General features: G+C 38.0%; 1 protein-coding gene across 3 annotated transcripts in view; it reads left to right on the forward strand.

Moving 5' to 3' along the window:
- The window catches only part of CSMD3 (CUB and Sushi multiple domains 3), a 1,226,382-nt gene that overhangs the window by 989,257 nt on the left and 220,037 nt on the right, over window positions 1–17,088 (forward strand). For all 3 annotated transcript variants that reach the window (XM_038390468.2, XM_038390469.2, XM_038390471.2), the window contains 6 exons: window positions 2,808–2,921; window positions 3,561–3,656; window positions 4,639–4,842; window positions 7,034–7,158; window positions 12,236–12,332; window positions 13,651–13,755. In XM_038390468.2, the coding sequence (XP_038246396.1) occupies window positions 2,808–2,921; window positions 3,561–3,656; window positions 4,639–4,842; window positions 7,034–7,158; window positions 12,236–12,332; window positions 13,651–13,755 (741 nt within the window). The remainder of the gene's footprint in view (window positions 1–2,807; window positions 2,922–3,560; window positions 3,657–4,638; window positions 4,843–7,033; window positions 7,159–12,235; window positions 12,333–13,650; window positions 13,756–17,088) is intronic.

Genomic DNA, 17,088 nt, shown 5'->3' on the forward strand with positions numbered 1-17,088 from the left:
TAGTGAGTTACATAACAGAAGTGATTAGCTCTATCATCTTTGCTACCTTCTGTACAAATACAAAAATAGCATACAGTAGGGACAGCTAACAACTCTTCTTTTACTAATAGGCAAGTTATATTCTCTGTCCCTTGTAGAGAGAAAACCTGCTCGGACTAGTATTATCTTACCTACTGATAAATGATAAAAGAGAATTTTTAAACTACTGTACACTAGTTCAATATTTTAGCAGACTGAAGTTTTGTATCTGCCTTTCACCCTCCCCCATGCTTCCCCCCCCCATATTTTGAACATTAGTGTGTATTTTTTTCTTGAATTTTAGAAACTCCAAATGCTATAATTGAGATTCTGTTACAGCCTATGATTATTTTTGAGTGCCTTTAGTTCTTTCGAAGGTACAAATTTGAAAACCTTGAGCACTGAAACTGTTTATTCACAGTACATGCATAACATAAACAGTGGTAGTGTTAGCTGCCCTACACAATCCTACCTATGTTCCTCTGCATTTTTGCTTGTTTGCAAGATTGAATTACCTGTAGGAATGAAAGGGTAATTTGAACTCTGTATTCATTAGCTCTTTGGTCTTTCTAATGGTGTTTACAGACTCTACACAGAAACTAAGGGAGTGAAGGAACGGTACTGGACCAGGTCGGCCCCGCCCCTCAGCAGCTGCAGAATATGCTCCAAAAGGTGGAGCCGCTCAAAAGTGTACTCTAACAGTCAAGCAGGGGGGCAGAGTGAAGGAGAGGCTATCAGAAGGGAGGAAGCCAGTTTGCAGCTTTTGGGGACAAAGTCATTCACAGAAGAGGGTGTGGACTGTGGGTAAGACCAGCTGGGATGTCAGGAACTTGTCTTTTTCCATCCTCCACTCCCTGCTTAGGGGAAATAACTGAACATTAGGAAGAGAGCAGGGGAATGCTCAGTGAACTATCTGCGCTGCTGGGACTGATTGGGAACTCTTGCTTGATTGGGGAAGGCGGGCTGTGACCACACCCAAAACCAAAGAGAGTGTGAGGAGGCAGGAAGCAGCCCAGGGGAGGCTGGTCAAGTGACTGAGACACTTCGTTCCTTTCCTCACAGACCCAGCAGAAAGGAAGGGCCCAGTCCCCCTATGTCCCCACATCCGTCCATCTGGGAAAACTTTGGATCATCAGGGAATTGGTGGACCATGGCCTACCCACTGAACCTGCTGGCCTCTGAGTGAAACCCACTATAAGGTGGAAGGACTGTTGAGGCACAACCTGCCCATTCGGCTTGCTGGCCTCTCAGTGAAAATCCTGCCCTATAGTCTGCCTCTTAATGTTGCTCAACAAGTTGTTAGTAAGGGTGGCAGTTTTGTGGCTGTATCTAGGGCCAGACTAAGACCAACAAATCATTTTGTTTCCTGTCAGTGTATTTCTAATGCAATAGTCAACATGATTACTATGGCTGTACACTGCACACCATTGGCAGCCGCATGTAGGGTAATTGTAGCGACAGACTACAGTGAAAAGCAGCTTTCTGCACTGGGGAAATGATCCAGCAGCAGGCAGTTGACAGTCTTTCCTTGTTGCTGCCCTGCCTCAAGAGCCTTTCCCCAATTCTGGAGCCTTTTCTTGCAGCAGCGGGGAGGCAGCAGGACACTACACTGATAAAAATTGCAGTGTAGATGGGGGAAGCACTGCTTGGGCGTGTATATATCCTAAGGGTTTGGGTGTGTGTTTACTCACCTAAACCAGGCCTCACTGTCAACACTGCTATTTATACCTGTGCGAGGGTGACATGCAATATCTGTTCTCTACACTCTGCCATAAGGAGTATGCAGTGTAAACATGTCCTGTATCCTGCAGGGGCTTCTAAACACTGCATGTCTACACTAGAGCTAGAGGTGTTAATTGCAGCTTGAGGAGACATACCCACTCCAGCTCTGATATATCTAGCACACTATCAATACAAGTGTAGCTATGATGGCACTAGCAGTGGGAGTAGCTTGCCGCTCAAAGTATGATCCCATCCGAGATCATAGGTCTGTACACAGGGCAGGTAACCCCTCTTGCGGCTCATGCCATCATAGCTACACTTCAACTTTTTGTGTAATAGCTCAGTCATAGGTAGCATGGGTATGTCTCCTTGAATTAAAATTTACACTTTCCAGTTCTAGTGTAGAGGTATTCATTGGTGCAGAGAGATCCTCCTTTAAGGAATTAAATAATCCTCTGACATACTATTATTATTTTATTTATTATTTTTATTAATAATAATTAATAAAATATTTTGTGCTTTAGAATGTAGACACCAGGAAATGTTGCTTTCTTTGAATGTTGTTGCTTCTCCATTCTACACTGAAAAGATGGACTAGATTTTAAGGTGAAGTTAAAGCATACCAAAATAAATGAAACTTCCTAAAGGCCTATCAGATTGAGAGAGAGAGAGAGAGAGAGAGAGAAAAACAACTCACGAAGGAGTTGCAAAAAATTACAGTGTAACAAGAAGGATATTGCATTAAACATTTGGCAAAAAAAGCTATTTCTTTCAATTGCAGAATAATTACGATTTTTCTCTCTTATGATTAAAATGTTTATACAACTGAATTTGTGATATCACTAGATATGCTTTTTTAACTATACAGGATTAGACATTTTGACATCCATTTAATTTTGTTATGAATTAAAAGTGACTTCACTGTACATTGGTCAGAAAAATTAACCAATAAATGCTGGTTCTCTTCAATAAAATAGAAAAATATGTCATTAACATACCTTCTGTTCCCCTGTTTTGTTTTGTTTTTTAATCAATTTCTTGTGCTTTTTCTCATTCCTGTTGACCAGTGGTGTTTGGCCAGTTTGTATTTTTCCAGACATCGCTCCATGATGTGGTTGAGGTATATGATGGCCCAACACAGCAATCATCTTTATTATCCTCCCTCTCAGGATCCCATTCAGGTATTCTTTAATGGAACTGTCATGCATCAATTATTTCCTAAAAACTGATTTAGACTGGTAATGTAACAAAAGATGAAATTACTGTCATCTTTTCTTAGAAACAAATTGCACTGAAAATATAATATGAACATTTTGAAAGGAAACAATCAATCGGTAGTGATTCAAAACAGTTTGGGTTGTTAAAAAGAATGAAGACTAAATTTAATCTGCAGTTTTCTTGGATGTTTTTGATAATATTTAACTAACACAGTTACTTTTTTAGTTTATTCCCTTTGTATTTTCTGTCAAAATTTGTGTTTTGTTTTTCAATGTACTATATAAAATGTGATATTAAAATACTTATAAGTGATAGTAGAGAATATATAGCAAAATTATAATTTGAGTAGATTTATGTGCATGTTAGTAGGGTTTTAAAGATTTAGACACTTGATTTTATATCAAAAGAAATAGCACTAATGTGAGATGAGAATCAGGCTCTAACTCTTACAAAAGGAATGTAAGATGAACAATGTTAGACTAATAGTAAAGTTTATAGTATATGTCTCATAAATTAAATTCAAGCAGAGTATATTTTGTGGTTGTTGAGTTTAGTTACTGAAAATTGTTTATGATAATTCACTGTTTGTTTTGTTTGAGTAGGCGAATCCCTTCCACTGAGCTCAGGTAATCAAATCACAATTAGATTTACTTCAGTGGGTCCAGTAACAGCTAAAGGATTTCACTTTGTATATCAAGGTAAGTAACACAATAACCTGGAAAAATGCTTCAATTAATTCTGTACATTAATCCCTCCATATTTTCTTTATAAATGAATTATACTAATATTTTAAGTATTATTTTGACAAATGTATTTGATTAAACCGAGAAATTACTAGGGATGAGCAGGCCTGGAATGTGGTGGAAAATATTAAACTGCTGTAGATGTATAATTTCCCTTCATTTTTGTATTAAAAAATCCTTTTATTTGTTATTGGCATCCTCAATAATACATTATTTTAAATACTCTTTAAAAATAAAATCAGATATTTGGGAAGCATAAGAAAGGTTTCCAGATTTGAGAAACCAGTTATGAAAACCAAGTCTTTCTATTTTTGTTTATCTGATAGACTAATTTTCAGTCTGCTGCTCAAACAGATTTATCCTTCCATTTAAATATGAGTAACTGGAAATGGTATTACTCTACGCTGAATCAGTAAACTTGCTATTATTAAGATGCTTCAGTTGATTTACATTATTCATCTTTTTAAGGATCAGACACTGAAATGATTGCATGTCAACACTTGTTCCTCTAGTTCTTTTTTTCAGAGGATTTGAATTCCAATCTGACCACCAGAACTCACAATTTTAAACCTATAGCCACTAAACGCAAATATCTAACCAAAAAAGCAATACTGTTTTGAAACTGTATGTTAGCTGAATATTTCATAACAAAGTATACAATTTCAATGCCATTTTAGGAAGGTCTCAGAATAGATACTATAATGTGGCTGTAAACCTGCAAAGTATATCAATGTTTATACTAATCTGAATAGTAATTTCATTGATTTAAAAGCATGGAATCCTTATTTTTGAAGATTCATTTGGGGATTATGGAAATCTTCTTAACTGACAACACAACTGAATGTTTTTCAAGTAATTTTAGACATCTGCATTTGAAAATCTCAGTTTCTCTACCAAATATAAAATTAAGAATCCACAATCGTTTTCATGTATGCAGCTGTTCCAAGAACAAGTGCGACACAGTGCAGCTCTGTGCCTGAACCAAGATTTGGAAAAAGGATTGGAAATGAATTTGCAGTTGGTTCACTGGTTCTTTTTGAGTGTAATCCAGGATACATTCTCTATGGATCAACAGCAATTAGATGTGATTCAGTACCGAATACTTTGGCACAGTGGAATGATTCCCTCCCCACATGTGTCGGTGAGTAAAGGCTACATTTTTGTATGGGTCTAATTACTGCCTACAATGAAGAATGTTATCTTAAGTCTGAAGCCACTCCTTTTCTCCCATCCTCTACCTTCTTACTGCTTATTTTTGTTCTGATTTTCTGGCTTGCACTCACACTATACCCATCCACTGCCCTGAACATAGAAAGTATGCCAGAAGGGCTTTCATTCAGCAAAGTAATACGTTAACACAATATTAACTTAGTCTAAATGAGGTCATGAATCCTTCACTTTTCATCTTCCCTTTCTAGCCCAACCTTGTTTTGACATTTCAGTAGCTGCATGACAGTACATATCCTGCAGCTATAAATTATATATCAGCTTCTTTTAGACTTACATCAACATCAGTCCATGACTACTCATTAATCAAGATTCAGAAGTTGCCCTGACTTGCTGCAAGACTAAAATGCTCTCACTTGGGAACTCTGACGAGATATTGTATGCTGTTGCCAGAAGAACTACTTTATTAAGGACTTAGAAGTAGTTACACCAGAAGTATTAAGAACTACTTTATTAAGGACTTAGAAGTAGATACACCACTGTAGTAGGTCAGAAAGAATGCATTTTTTTCCAGGTTAAAAAGTACATTTGGTCTAACTCTAGACACATTGGAGAAGATTCTCAGCTGGTATAAAACAGTATAAAACCATTGACCTCCATAAACCTACGCACATTTTCACTAACTGAGGATCTGTTCCATTGGACCAAATTCAGCACTGCCGATAGCAACATATTTTTTTTTTAGATTATGTATTTACTTCAGTTTTGATATAGAATAAACTCCGTTGGTGACAGTGGGTTTTTTTTTGGTCACTGGTTGCAATATTCTATTGCTGTATTAATGCACCATTTAGCTATGTGAAAGAGAACACTGTCTGACTTTAAGCAACTTGAAATGAGAAAGAATTACAGGCCAAAAGTATCAATGACTCCTCATGTGCACATATCAGTGTGCCAGTAAAGGTCATAAAATATGTATGAGTTGAAAATTGCATTGAACTAAATCAGTTTAATAATTGAAGTGTGAGACATGACCATATTAAATTGCCTTAACTCTCTAGTGAGTGCTTCAGTGTTTCCTTACAGATATCAGACATCAATCATTCTGTCTGCTCCGGCTTTTACCGGTAATTATTTAAACAGTTTAAGTGACACTGACCTTTAGTTTATCAATGTAGTGTCCGACAGATTCTATCAATTATGAGCAGTACAAAATATAGCTAACGTATTCATTACTGAGATAAATTATGTTCTTCTATATTTTCTCTAAATCCTCGTATTTGTATCTAATGAAATCAGCTCAATGAGTTGATAATGTTGCACAGGAATAATGTATTGGCTTCTAATGGTAAAGATAAAACATCTCATCAATCTTTTCTTCAAGCTTTTAAAATACCAGTATCTAGATTAAGCTGTAACATCCTTTTATTTGCTCTTGTCAGAGAATCAAGTAAGCTGACCAATGTTTTCATTCATGCTGAGCATCAAGAACCAACAGTTTGCACTATTGAATTCCTGTGACTTACTTATTTTATTATTTTATTTATCTTTGGGCCTGGGTATTATGTGTGCTATCTGGCAAACACATGAGTTTCTTTACTAACATAAGTAAATCCATGGACTGCAATGAGATTACTCACATAAGCAAACGTGATAGCTTGGGAGTTGGAATAGAAGCTCTCAAGTATTAGAATTAAATTAATTACTGTGGCAACAAAGTAGTAGCATTGATCAAAACCTCATTTTTATGCCCAGTGCTTTCCCCTTATATATTTAGATCACATATAACTATTTAAAGTTCATTATTAATGAGTAACAATGTTTATTTTATTTTTATAAGATTAATAGGACACATTCAAACTGATTTCACTTTGTTAAAATTCAAATGACCATGTCTGAGGAATGTGAACATGATTTTGTCTGGTAGATAGCAACCTTTTAAAAAATATATATTCTTTTCAAGTAATTTAAAAATAGAATTTGAAGTATAAGGTAGAGTTTTATTTTCCTGAGGCCAACATGAATTTCAAAATATAGTATCACTTTACAAGAGTTTGCATCTCTAGTATACTGATCATTGTGTTAGCTTTTATTACATCTTTTCTCAGTTCTAAAGAAGTGAGCTGTGTCAAATTTCTTTTTTTGCTCCATGCATTTCCTTCCAGTACCTTGTGGTGGAATTTTAACAAAGCGCAAAGGGACCATTTTGTCTCCTGGTTACCCTGAGCCTTATGACAACAATCTGAATTGTGTGTGGAAGATCACAGTGCCAGAGGGAGCTGGAATTCAAGTAAGAATATATATAACTTTCTTGTTATCATCATAGGTTTGAAGTTAATCTTTGCAGAGATGACAGCATGAAAAGATAATTGATTCATAAACATTTTACCAAGCAATTAACAACTGTCACAATGAAATTTGTTACACAATTATTTTTAAATATAATGGGTGGAGGAATCTGAAAAGATATAGCTACACCCTTTTCCCAAAACAACTTGTTGCTAGAACATTTATGATTGGCAATATATTATTTCAGTAAGTCAAAATGATTTGTTGCAGACTATAGAAATTGAAGTTGTGTTTTACAAATATAACTACATTTCCTTGTCATGAATAAAAAATATCTGGATTACATTCTGAAGTGGGATATGCAGATTTTCCTTTAAAAAAGTCTCTCTGTTGGGAAAAAATAAATCTGTAGTCATAAATTTAGTACAGTATGGGCCTGATCCAAAGCCTATTGAAATTAATGAAAAATTCTTATGCTTGTAACCTGAGCCCTGGGCGGCAGGGTTCAGGTTACAGGCCCCCCGCCCAGGATGGTGGGGCTTTGGGTTGGGTTTGGGCTTGGGCTTTGGCCTTGGCCTTGGCCTTCCTCCCTGGGGGGTAGGGCTCGGGCTTCAGTCCCCCATCCTGGGCTCGTGTACTAATTTTTGTTGTCAGAAGGGAGTCGCAGAGCAATGAAATTTGAGAACCCCTAAATTACTGAATAGTATAGAAAAAGCCAAATATGAGCCTATTTATTGTGTCCTATAATTTAAGAACAAAGAACACAAATTAGATGAAAAAGCAACATGTTTAATATGTACAAGAGAAAGTTAAAAAGCAAGTATATAATTCTCTTTTTAAGATTTTAAAAAAGGAAAAAACTATTGTATGAATAATAATAGCATCACTAGTGTACAAGCTAATTATTGGATCTCCAACTACTTGACTAGAAAAAATACGTTGTACTTGGTAGAAGAATATAGGAATTACCAGATCAGATCAGAGCTCCATCTAGTCTAATATCCTGCTTATGACTCTATGAGAGTCAGAGGAGGCATGACCATGTGTAACCAGTAGGGAAGGCTTCCCTACTGCCCCCTTGTAGTTTTTCCTGCCATGCAGGACTGGGGAGATGTTTTATAAACCCTCCCATTAAGTGAGCTGGAGCCAAAAGGATTTGCTACCCCTTGTGTCCCACAAAGATCGGGGCGGGGGGGAGGGCTGAATGCCCACAAGGGGGTGTTACATAAAGCTGGATGAAACTTGGAATTTCAATTAAATGGGAATTTCTAACATTTTGAAAACATTTTTGTTCTCATTCAGGAAGGTGGGGTACCCCAGCGTGTTCGGGAAGCCTGGGGAGTTATGGTCAGCTCTGGGAGTCTTGAAGCCCTGAAAGCTTCAGCTCAGACTGGAGCTCCAGCTCAAACTGGGGCTTTTAGGGTTTCCAGGGCTGTCAGGCTCCCTGCTGTATAGGGGCATAGAAACTCTGAGGACTCTGTCTCAGGCTGGGGATCTCAGAGCTTTCATTCTGGTTCTGTGGCAGGGAGCCTAGAAGTGCTGGAGTCTCCAGCCCATGGGCAATTTGTATGGCAGGGCTGCCCCGGAGCTGGCCAACCCTGGAAGGCTGGTTCCTCAGCAGCTTGGTAGATGAGTGGGCAGGAAATGAGGGGGTTGGGATCCTGTCTGTCTTTTGGTGAAAGTTTGTTGAAAGGTTTTGACAAGTCTGATATAAAATAATGTTTTCTCAGAAAATTTCCAACCAGCTCTAGGACAGCTCCTTAAAAGATGCTAGGGGGTTTCTTTCCCCTGCTGGCCCACACTTTTGAAGCCATGGGAGGGGGGAATTTAAAAATCCCAGTAGGCACCTGTCAAAGGCCAAAAAAACAATTTGAGGAACAGTTACCCAAAGACTCGAAAAGTAATAGCAAATTTTCTTTTAAGTATATCAGAAGCAGGAAGCCTGATAAACAACCAGTGGGGCCACTGGACAATCACAGTGCTAAAAGAACTTCTCAAGGACGATCAGACCATTGTGGAGAAACTAAATGAATTCTTTGCATCAGTCTTCATGGCTGAGGACGTGAGGGAGATTCCCAAACCTGAGCCATTCTTTTTAGGTGACAGATCTGAGGCACTGTCCCAGATTGAGGTATCCTTAGAGGAGGTTTTGGAACAAATTGATAAATTAAACTGCAATAAGTCACCAGGACCAGATGGTACTCACCCAACAGTTCTGAAGGAACTCAAATGGGAAATTGCAGAACTAGTAACTGTAGTCTGTAACCTATCATTTAAATCAGCTTCTGTACCAGATGACTGGAGGATAGCTAATGTGACACCAATTTTTAAAAAGGACTCCAGAAGTGATCCCGGCAATTACAGGCCTGTAAGCCTGACTTCAGTACCAGGAAAACTGATCGATACTGTAATAAAGAACAATATTGTCAGACATATAGATTAACATAATTTGTTGAGGAAGAGTCAATATTGTTTTAGTAGAGGGAAATCATGCCTCACCAATCCACTAGGATATCGTGGGATCCAGTGGATATCGTGTATTTAGATTTTCAGAAAGTCTTTGACAAGGTCCCTCACCAAAGGCTCTTACACAAAGTAAGATGCCATGGGATAAGAGGGAAGGTGCCCTCATGGATTGGTAACTGGTTAAAAAATAGGAAACAAAGGGTAGGTATAAATGGTCAGTTTTCAGAATGTGGTGTCCCCCAGGGGTCTGTTCTGAGACCAGTTCTATTCAACATATTCATAAATGATCTGGAAAAAGGGGTAAACGGTGAGGTGGCAAAATTTGCAGATGATACAAAATTACTAAATATAGTTAAGACCCAGGCAGACTGTGAAGAGCTACAAAAGGATTTCTCAAAACTGGGTGACTGGGCAACAGAATGGCAGATGAAATTCAATGCTGATAAATGCAAAGTGATGCACATTGGAAAACATAATCCCAACTATACATATTGTGACAAAGTTCCTGCTCTACCTTGGTGGATCTTGCGCTTATTGGTGGATTTGCTCACCTTGGCTCTTCACGGCAGCCCTCAGCTTGGCCGTTTTTCTGAACCCACAGTCCAGGTCAACTCCACCTGTTTGGAGGATTTGAGGAGAACCCGGGCCCACCCTCTACTCCGGGTTCCAGCCCAGGGCCCTGTGGAATGCAGCTGTCTAGAGTGCCTCCTGGAACAGCTGTGCGACAGCTACAACTCCCTGGGCTACTTCCCCATGGTCTCCTCCCAACACCTTCTTTATCCTCACCATAGGACCTTCCTCCTGGTGTCTAATAATGTACACCTCAGTCCTCCAACAGTCCGCATTCTCACTCTCAGCTCCTAGTGCCTCTTGCTCCCAGCTCCTCACACGCACACCACAAACTGAAGTGAACTCCTTTTTAAAACCCAGGTGCCCTGATTATCCTGCCTTAATTGATTCTAGCAGCTTCTTGATTGGCTGCAGGTGTTCTAATCAGCCTGTTGTAATTTTCTCCAGAAGGTTCTTGATTGTTTTGGAACCTTCCCTGTTACCTTCCCCAGGGAAAGGGGACCTACTGAGCCTGGGGATAATATATCTGCCTTCTATTACTCTCCTATAGCCATCTGGCCCGACTCTGTCACAATATAAAATAATAGGTTTCAGAGTAGCAGCCGTGTTAGTCTGTATTCGCAAAAAGAAAAGGAGTACTTGTGGCACCTTAGAGACTAACAAATTTATTAGAGCATAAGCTTTCGTGAGCTACAGCATCCGATGAAGTGAGCTGTAGCTCACGAAAGCTTATGCTCTAATAAATTTGTTAGTCTCTAAGGTGCCACAAGTACTCCTTTTCTTTTTGCGAATATAAAATAATAGGGTCTAAATTAGCTGTTACCACACAAGAAAGAGATCTTGAAGTCATTGTGGATAGTTCTCTGAAAACATCCACCCAATGTGCACTGGCAGTCAAGAAAGCGAACAGAATACTGGGAATAATTAAGAAAGGAATAGATAATAGGACAGAAAATATCATGTTGCCTCTATATAAATCCATGGTACACCCACATCTTGAATACTTTGTGCAGACGTGGTTACCCCATCTCGAAAAAGATATATTGGAATTGGAAAAGGTTCAGAAAAGGGTAACAAAAATGGATAGGGATATGGAATGGCTTCCGTATGAGGAGATAATAATAAGACTAGGACTTTTCAGCTTGGAAAAGAGACGGCTAAGGGGAGATATGATTGAGGTCTATAAAATCATGACTGGTGTAGAGACAATAGATAAGGAAGTGTTGTTTACTACTTCTCATAACACAAGAACTAGGGGTCACCAAATGAAATTAATAGGCCGCAGATTTAAAACAAATAAAAGGAAGTATTTCTTCACACAACACATGGTCAACCTGTGGAACTCCTTGCCAGAGGATGTTGTGAAGGCCAAGACCAAAACAGGGTTCAAGAACTATCATGGAGTATATATCATGGAGTATGGGTCCATCAATGACTATTAGCCAGGATGGGCAGGGATGGTGTCCCTAGCCTCTGTTTGCTAGAAACTGGGAATGAGTGACAGGGGATGGATCACTTGATGATTCCCTGTCCTGTTCAATCCCTCTGGGGCACCTGGCACTGGCCACTGTCAGAAGACATAATACTGGGCTTGATGGACCTTTGGTCTGACCCAATAGGGCCGTTCTTATGTTCTTATGTACATCTTTATGTGCCTGAATACCTTTATAAATCTGGCCTTTTGTTCCATTTCCCCCCTCAGTGGTCTTCAAATATCATCCATCGAGTCATAGCCTGTTTTCAGTTAGCACACAAGGCTCTGTGGTTCCTTTTAGAGGCAACATATTGTCCTAGCTAATGGTCACAAAATTTATAAGTCAGAATCAGAGATCTGAAAAACCAAAGAAACATTTTTTGCTAGCTTCAGGAGCTGGGGTTTTCTACTCCCAATAAAGAGCATAGCTTTACACAACTTTTACATGATTCAAAATGACAACTTGAAACTACAGGATTGCTATTGGCATAAGTAGACACAGACTATAATTTACAGGTTTTTTCCTGTAATTTAAATCATACTCTGTGCCTTCCATTTTCATTCTTAGGTGCAGGTTGTGAGTTTTGCTACAGAGCACAACTGGGATTCTTTGGACTTTTACGATGGTGCTGACAACAATGCTCCAAGGCTTGGAAGTTATTCAGGTGAGTGAGGAGAGTGTATACTAAGTAAATTATAGATGCAGCTCTTTATTGTAAACACAAAGCTCTTTTCTGTGTTTCTTCTGAAAGTGACAGTTCACACTTGTTATAGCCTTTGTTCCAGCCAACAGGGCCTTGAATCGTAATGCTGAAAACTTGAAAGATTTTTAAAAATATATTACGAATGTAATTTAGAGGGCCTCAAACTACATGCAATATTCCCATGGATGTCATCTCCTACTGCTGTAATGATTCAGTGGTTTCATACATATAGAAAAATAATGGTCTTAGGTTCCAAAAATACACTCCTGTATTTCTATTCTGTTTTTACTTTTTTGTCTTTTGTTTTTTGTAATGTTACTCTTTATTTAGTCCCCCGTCCTGCAACGGTGTTTGTGAGGGCACAAATCTTAGAGAAATTTTAATAAATAGTTAACCATCCTATTCTCTGGCTGCCTTCTCCATTAAATTAAATTAAATTAAAACATGCATTTCAGCTTAATATAAAGGACTGCCAATTAATATCCACCATTTCCCCAACCTTCAATCAACCCTCTCATGAAAAGAAAACTCTTAATAGCTGTCACAATGCACAAAATGAAAGAGCACAGAAGTCCAGATCCAAAAGAAGTGTTTCTCTCTGTGTTTCTTGGCAGAAGAGTGTGTGTATCAGATAGATTCATTGATTTATCTTTAAAAAAATCTCCATTATCTCTTAAAGTATGGCTTTTATCTTCTCTAGATCATCCACATCTTTGTTGTACTTTCTTCCATTCCACCCCTTCCTTATTTGTTAAATGTCATCCAGGAACTACTCTATAAGGCCACTGTCCTGTCCTCCAAAATCCTCCTCAATACCCATGTGTGCTTTGATATTGAGAAGAAATAAGCTGACTAGCAATGGAGATGTGTTAAGAATTGCTTGTTATTTTTAATTGTAGCTGTTCAGATCATAGTGATTATAGTATTTTCACCTTTCTTTTATGCCACTCTTAATAAATAATATTCCTTTTCCTAATAAAAGTGTGAGAGTGGGAAACCTGCAAATTAGACCAAATGGCTCTAGTAAGTACTGCTCTTGCCTCCAAGCTTGTGATACATTGAGCATGTTATCAAATCTCTAAGAGGAACTGGTATACAACAACACTCCCACAGTGATGCCCTCTAGCTGAAGCTGGTTATATAGTACATGCAGTGAACTTCTGTGCCTTTTTTATTTACATTTTTCTGGAAGAATATCATATAGCTACTTATAAATAACTCTGGATTTCTGCTTTGAAGCATTGTCATAATGGAATAATATTTTGCTTTCTCTTTTCAGGAACTACGATTCCTCTATTGCTCAACAGCACATCTAACAACTTATACCTAAACTTTCAATCTGATATTAGTGTTTCAGCTGCTGGGTTTCATCTTGAATATACAGGTAATGCTCATACAATAGATTAAGTCAAAGAGTTTGTTGGAAGGTGTTATTTTTCAGACATACATGTATGCTGTGAAGGGGTAAAGTTCAACCTGTTGCACACAATGAGCCAATCACTGATATCTTTGAAGTCAGTGGCAACCTTTGATTCCAATGGAAACAAGACTAGACCTGCAGTCTTTGTCTGGGAGTGGCATGTCTAATTCATTTTGTACTCCCCTTATGTTTTCTCAAGTGTGAATGCTTTTCTGATTACACCATAGTGAGGAATAAATACAGGTAAATTTTTGTACATAGCACCTGCACAAAATTTTGAGTCCATAACCCAAGGCAAAAGAGACAAAGAAAGATTAAGTACCTTTTATGCATATTGTTATTACAGTAATTATAATAACCTGGTATTATTGCATTCATGGACTAATTAAGAATAATTTACTTAGATACTGCCAATAATTTTAAATATTTTTTTAAATGTATTATTTGATATAGTGAAAAAAAATTCCATTATGTAGATCTGAAAAGAGAACATTCATTTCTGAAATAATCTAGCCAAAGCACACTAATCTGTTGTGTGATTCCACAACTAGTCAGTGAAGGAACTAAATGCTGTAATTACCTAATCATACACAACATTCATTTAAAATAAGTTTTTCACATGGAAGAGAAGATTCAGTAGCATAAGCATCATATTCCATCTAAAAACCTATATAGTTATAGAACATCTCTCAATTTAGGGTCTTCAGTGATTGTGGAAAGCCAGAATGTCCATAGCAAAATTACAGGTTTCAGAGTAGCAGCCGTGTTAGTCTGTATTCGCAAAAAGAAAAGGAGTATTTATGGCACCTTAGAGACTAACAAATTTATTTGAGCATAAGCTTTCGTGAGCTACAGCTCACTTCATCGGATGCATTTGGTGGAAAATACAGTGGGGAGATTTATATACACACACAGAGAACATGAAACAATGGGTTTTATCATACACACTGTAAGGACAAAGAAAAGGAGTACTTGTGGCACCTTAGAGACTAACAAATTTATTAGAGCATAAGCTTTGTAATGCATCCGATGAAGTGAGCTGTAGCTCATGAAAGCTTATGCTCTAATAAATTTGTTAGTCTCTAAGGTGCCACAAGTACTCCTTTTCTTTTTGCGAATACAGACTAACACGACTGCTACTCTGAAACTGTAAGGACAGTGATCACTTAAGATGAGCCATCACCAGCAGCGGGGAAGGGGGGAAGGGAGGAGGAAAACCTTTCATGGTGACAAGCAAGGTAGGCCATTTCCAGCAGTTAACAAGAACATCTGAGGAACAATGGGCGTTGGGGTGGGAGGGAGAAATAACACAACCACACACCACACAACAGAACCACTAACCCAGGAACCTATCCTTGCAACAAAGCCCGTTGCCAACTGTGTCCACATATCTATTCAGGGGACACCATCATAGGGCCTAATCACATCAGCCACACTATCAGAGGCTCATTCACCTGCGCATCTACCAATGTGATATATGCCATCATGTGCCAGCAATGCCCCTCTGCCATGTACATTGGTCAAACTGGACAGTCTCTACGTAAAAGAATGAATGGACACAAATCAGACGTCAAGTATTATAACATTCAAAAACCAGTTGAAGAACACTTCAATCTCTCCGGTCACTCAATTACAGACCTGAGGGTGGCTATCCTTCAACAAAAAAACTTCAAAAACAGACTCCAACGAGAGACTGCTGAATTGGAATTAATTTTCAAACTGGATACAATTAACTTAGGCTTGAATAGAGACTGGGAATGGATGAGTCATTACACAAAGTAAAACTATTTCCCCATGTAATTTCTCCCCCCCCACCCACTCCCCCACTGTTCCTCAGATGTTCTTGTTAACTGCTGGAAATGGCCTGCCTTGCTTGTCACCATGAAAGGTTTTCCTCCTCCCCCCCCCCCCGCTGCTGGTGATAGCTCATCTTAAGTGATCACTCTCCTTACAGTGTGTATGATAAAACCCATTGTTTCATGTTCTCTGTGTGTGTGTATAAATCTCCCCACTGTATTTTCCACCAAATGCATACGATGAAATGAGCCATAGCTCACGAAAGCTTATGCTCAAATAGATTTGTTAGTCTCTAAGGTGTCACAAGTACTCCTTTTCTCATAGCAAAATTAAATGCTCTTGCACTAAAGCTAAGTGCTGTTAATTTTGTTATTTTGTTATACTAGTGACTTGTACTACTTCCTCTGCTAATTAAGAACCATCACAACCTTCATCACCTTCTGCTCCTAGTGTAAAGTGTACTTCTTCAATCGTGCCTTGTCTAATATAAACACTTGTCAAAGTGTATATATAATTTATTAAAAAAAACCCACCAAAACAAACCACTTCATTGAACACATATTTTTCCCTGGGAAAAAGATGAAAGAAATTAATAGCCACGTATGACAGATGTTAGTCATGTTGCTTAATAAATTATTGGAAAGTGTTCAGATATGTTGAGGAGGATAGTATAAGAACCTGAACAGAATAGAAGAGAATTATCTGAAAAATTTTCATTGTTGATGACAGTAGTAGTAATACAAGCGTCTTCTCATTTCTACTTATTTATAACAATAATTATGACAATATTTTCTGATTAAATTGGATTGTCTCAGCCAGTCCTTGTGCAAGAATTCTGACAGTCATTGATAGAGTTCTTTACATTTTTCCTAGGTGCACAATTCCCTGTGCACTAATTGGTTCTGTTGACTAATATGTATAATTACTGATCTTTTGAGCAGTTTTACAATATGCAAATCCCATACTTGAGAGTCTATATTAATTAATCAGAAGGCAGAGTCTTGCACAATCGCTACATGGTCATTTCTCTATAATTGTACACTTGGTATTGGTTACTGTAATTCTTCTGATTTGGTTAGCTTCTGTACTAAGAATTTTCCATCTGTTTTCCTTCTGAAAGGGTACCACTTTAGCTTCTCACATCTGTAGAGTGATGAAGAAAAACTCCATAATATAAATAAATACAACAATATATTCAAACAAAATTAAATGAGACTGAACCTGATAAAAGGGAAAGTGTTTTATTTGTTTGTTTTAATGGTTAAACTTTTCTGAGCTCCATTATCACTGATGTCCCCACAGTAATTTCATAATGTTTATATTGGTTGTTTACAATGGAATACCAGTTCCTCCTTCCAAATATATTTTTGAAATAATATAAAAATATGTATACCTAATCTAAAAAGAAAGAGACTTGCCAATAAGAAGAGTTATTGGGAAAGATGCATATGAAGGAGGGAGACTGGGAAATGAAGGAGAAAAGGAGTGAAGAGAATGCAG

Source organism: Dermochelys coriacea, chromosome 2 (assembly GCF_009764565.3).
Source record: "Dermochelys coriacea isolate rDerCor1 chromosome 2, rDerCor1.pri.v4, whole genome shotgun sequence".
In the NCBI taxonomy this organism is placed as follows: Eukaryota; Metazoa; Chordata; order Testudines; family Dermochelyidae; genus Dermochelys; species Dermochelys coriacea.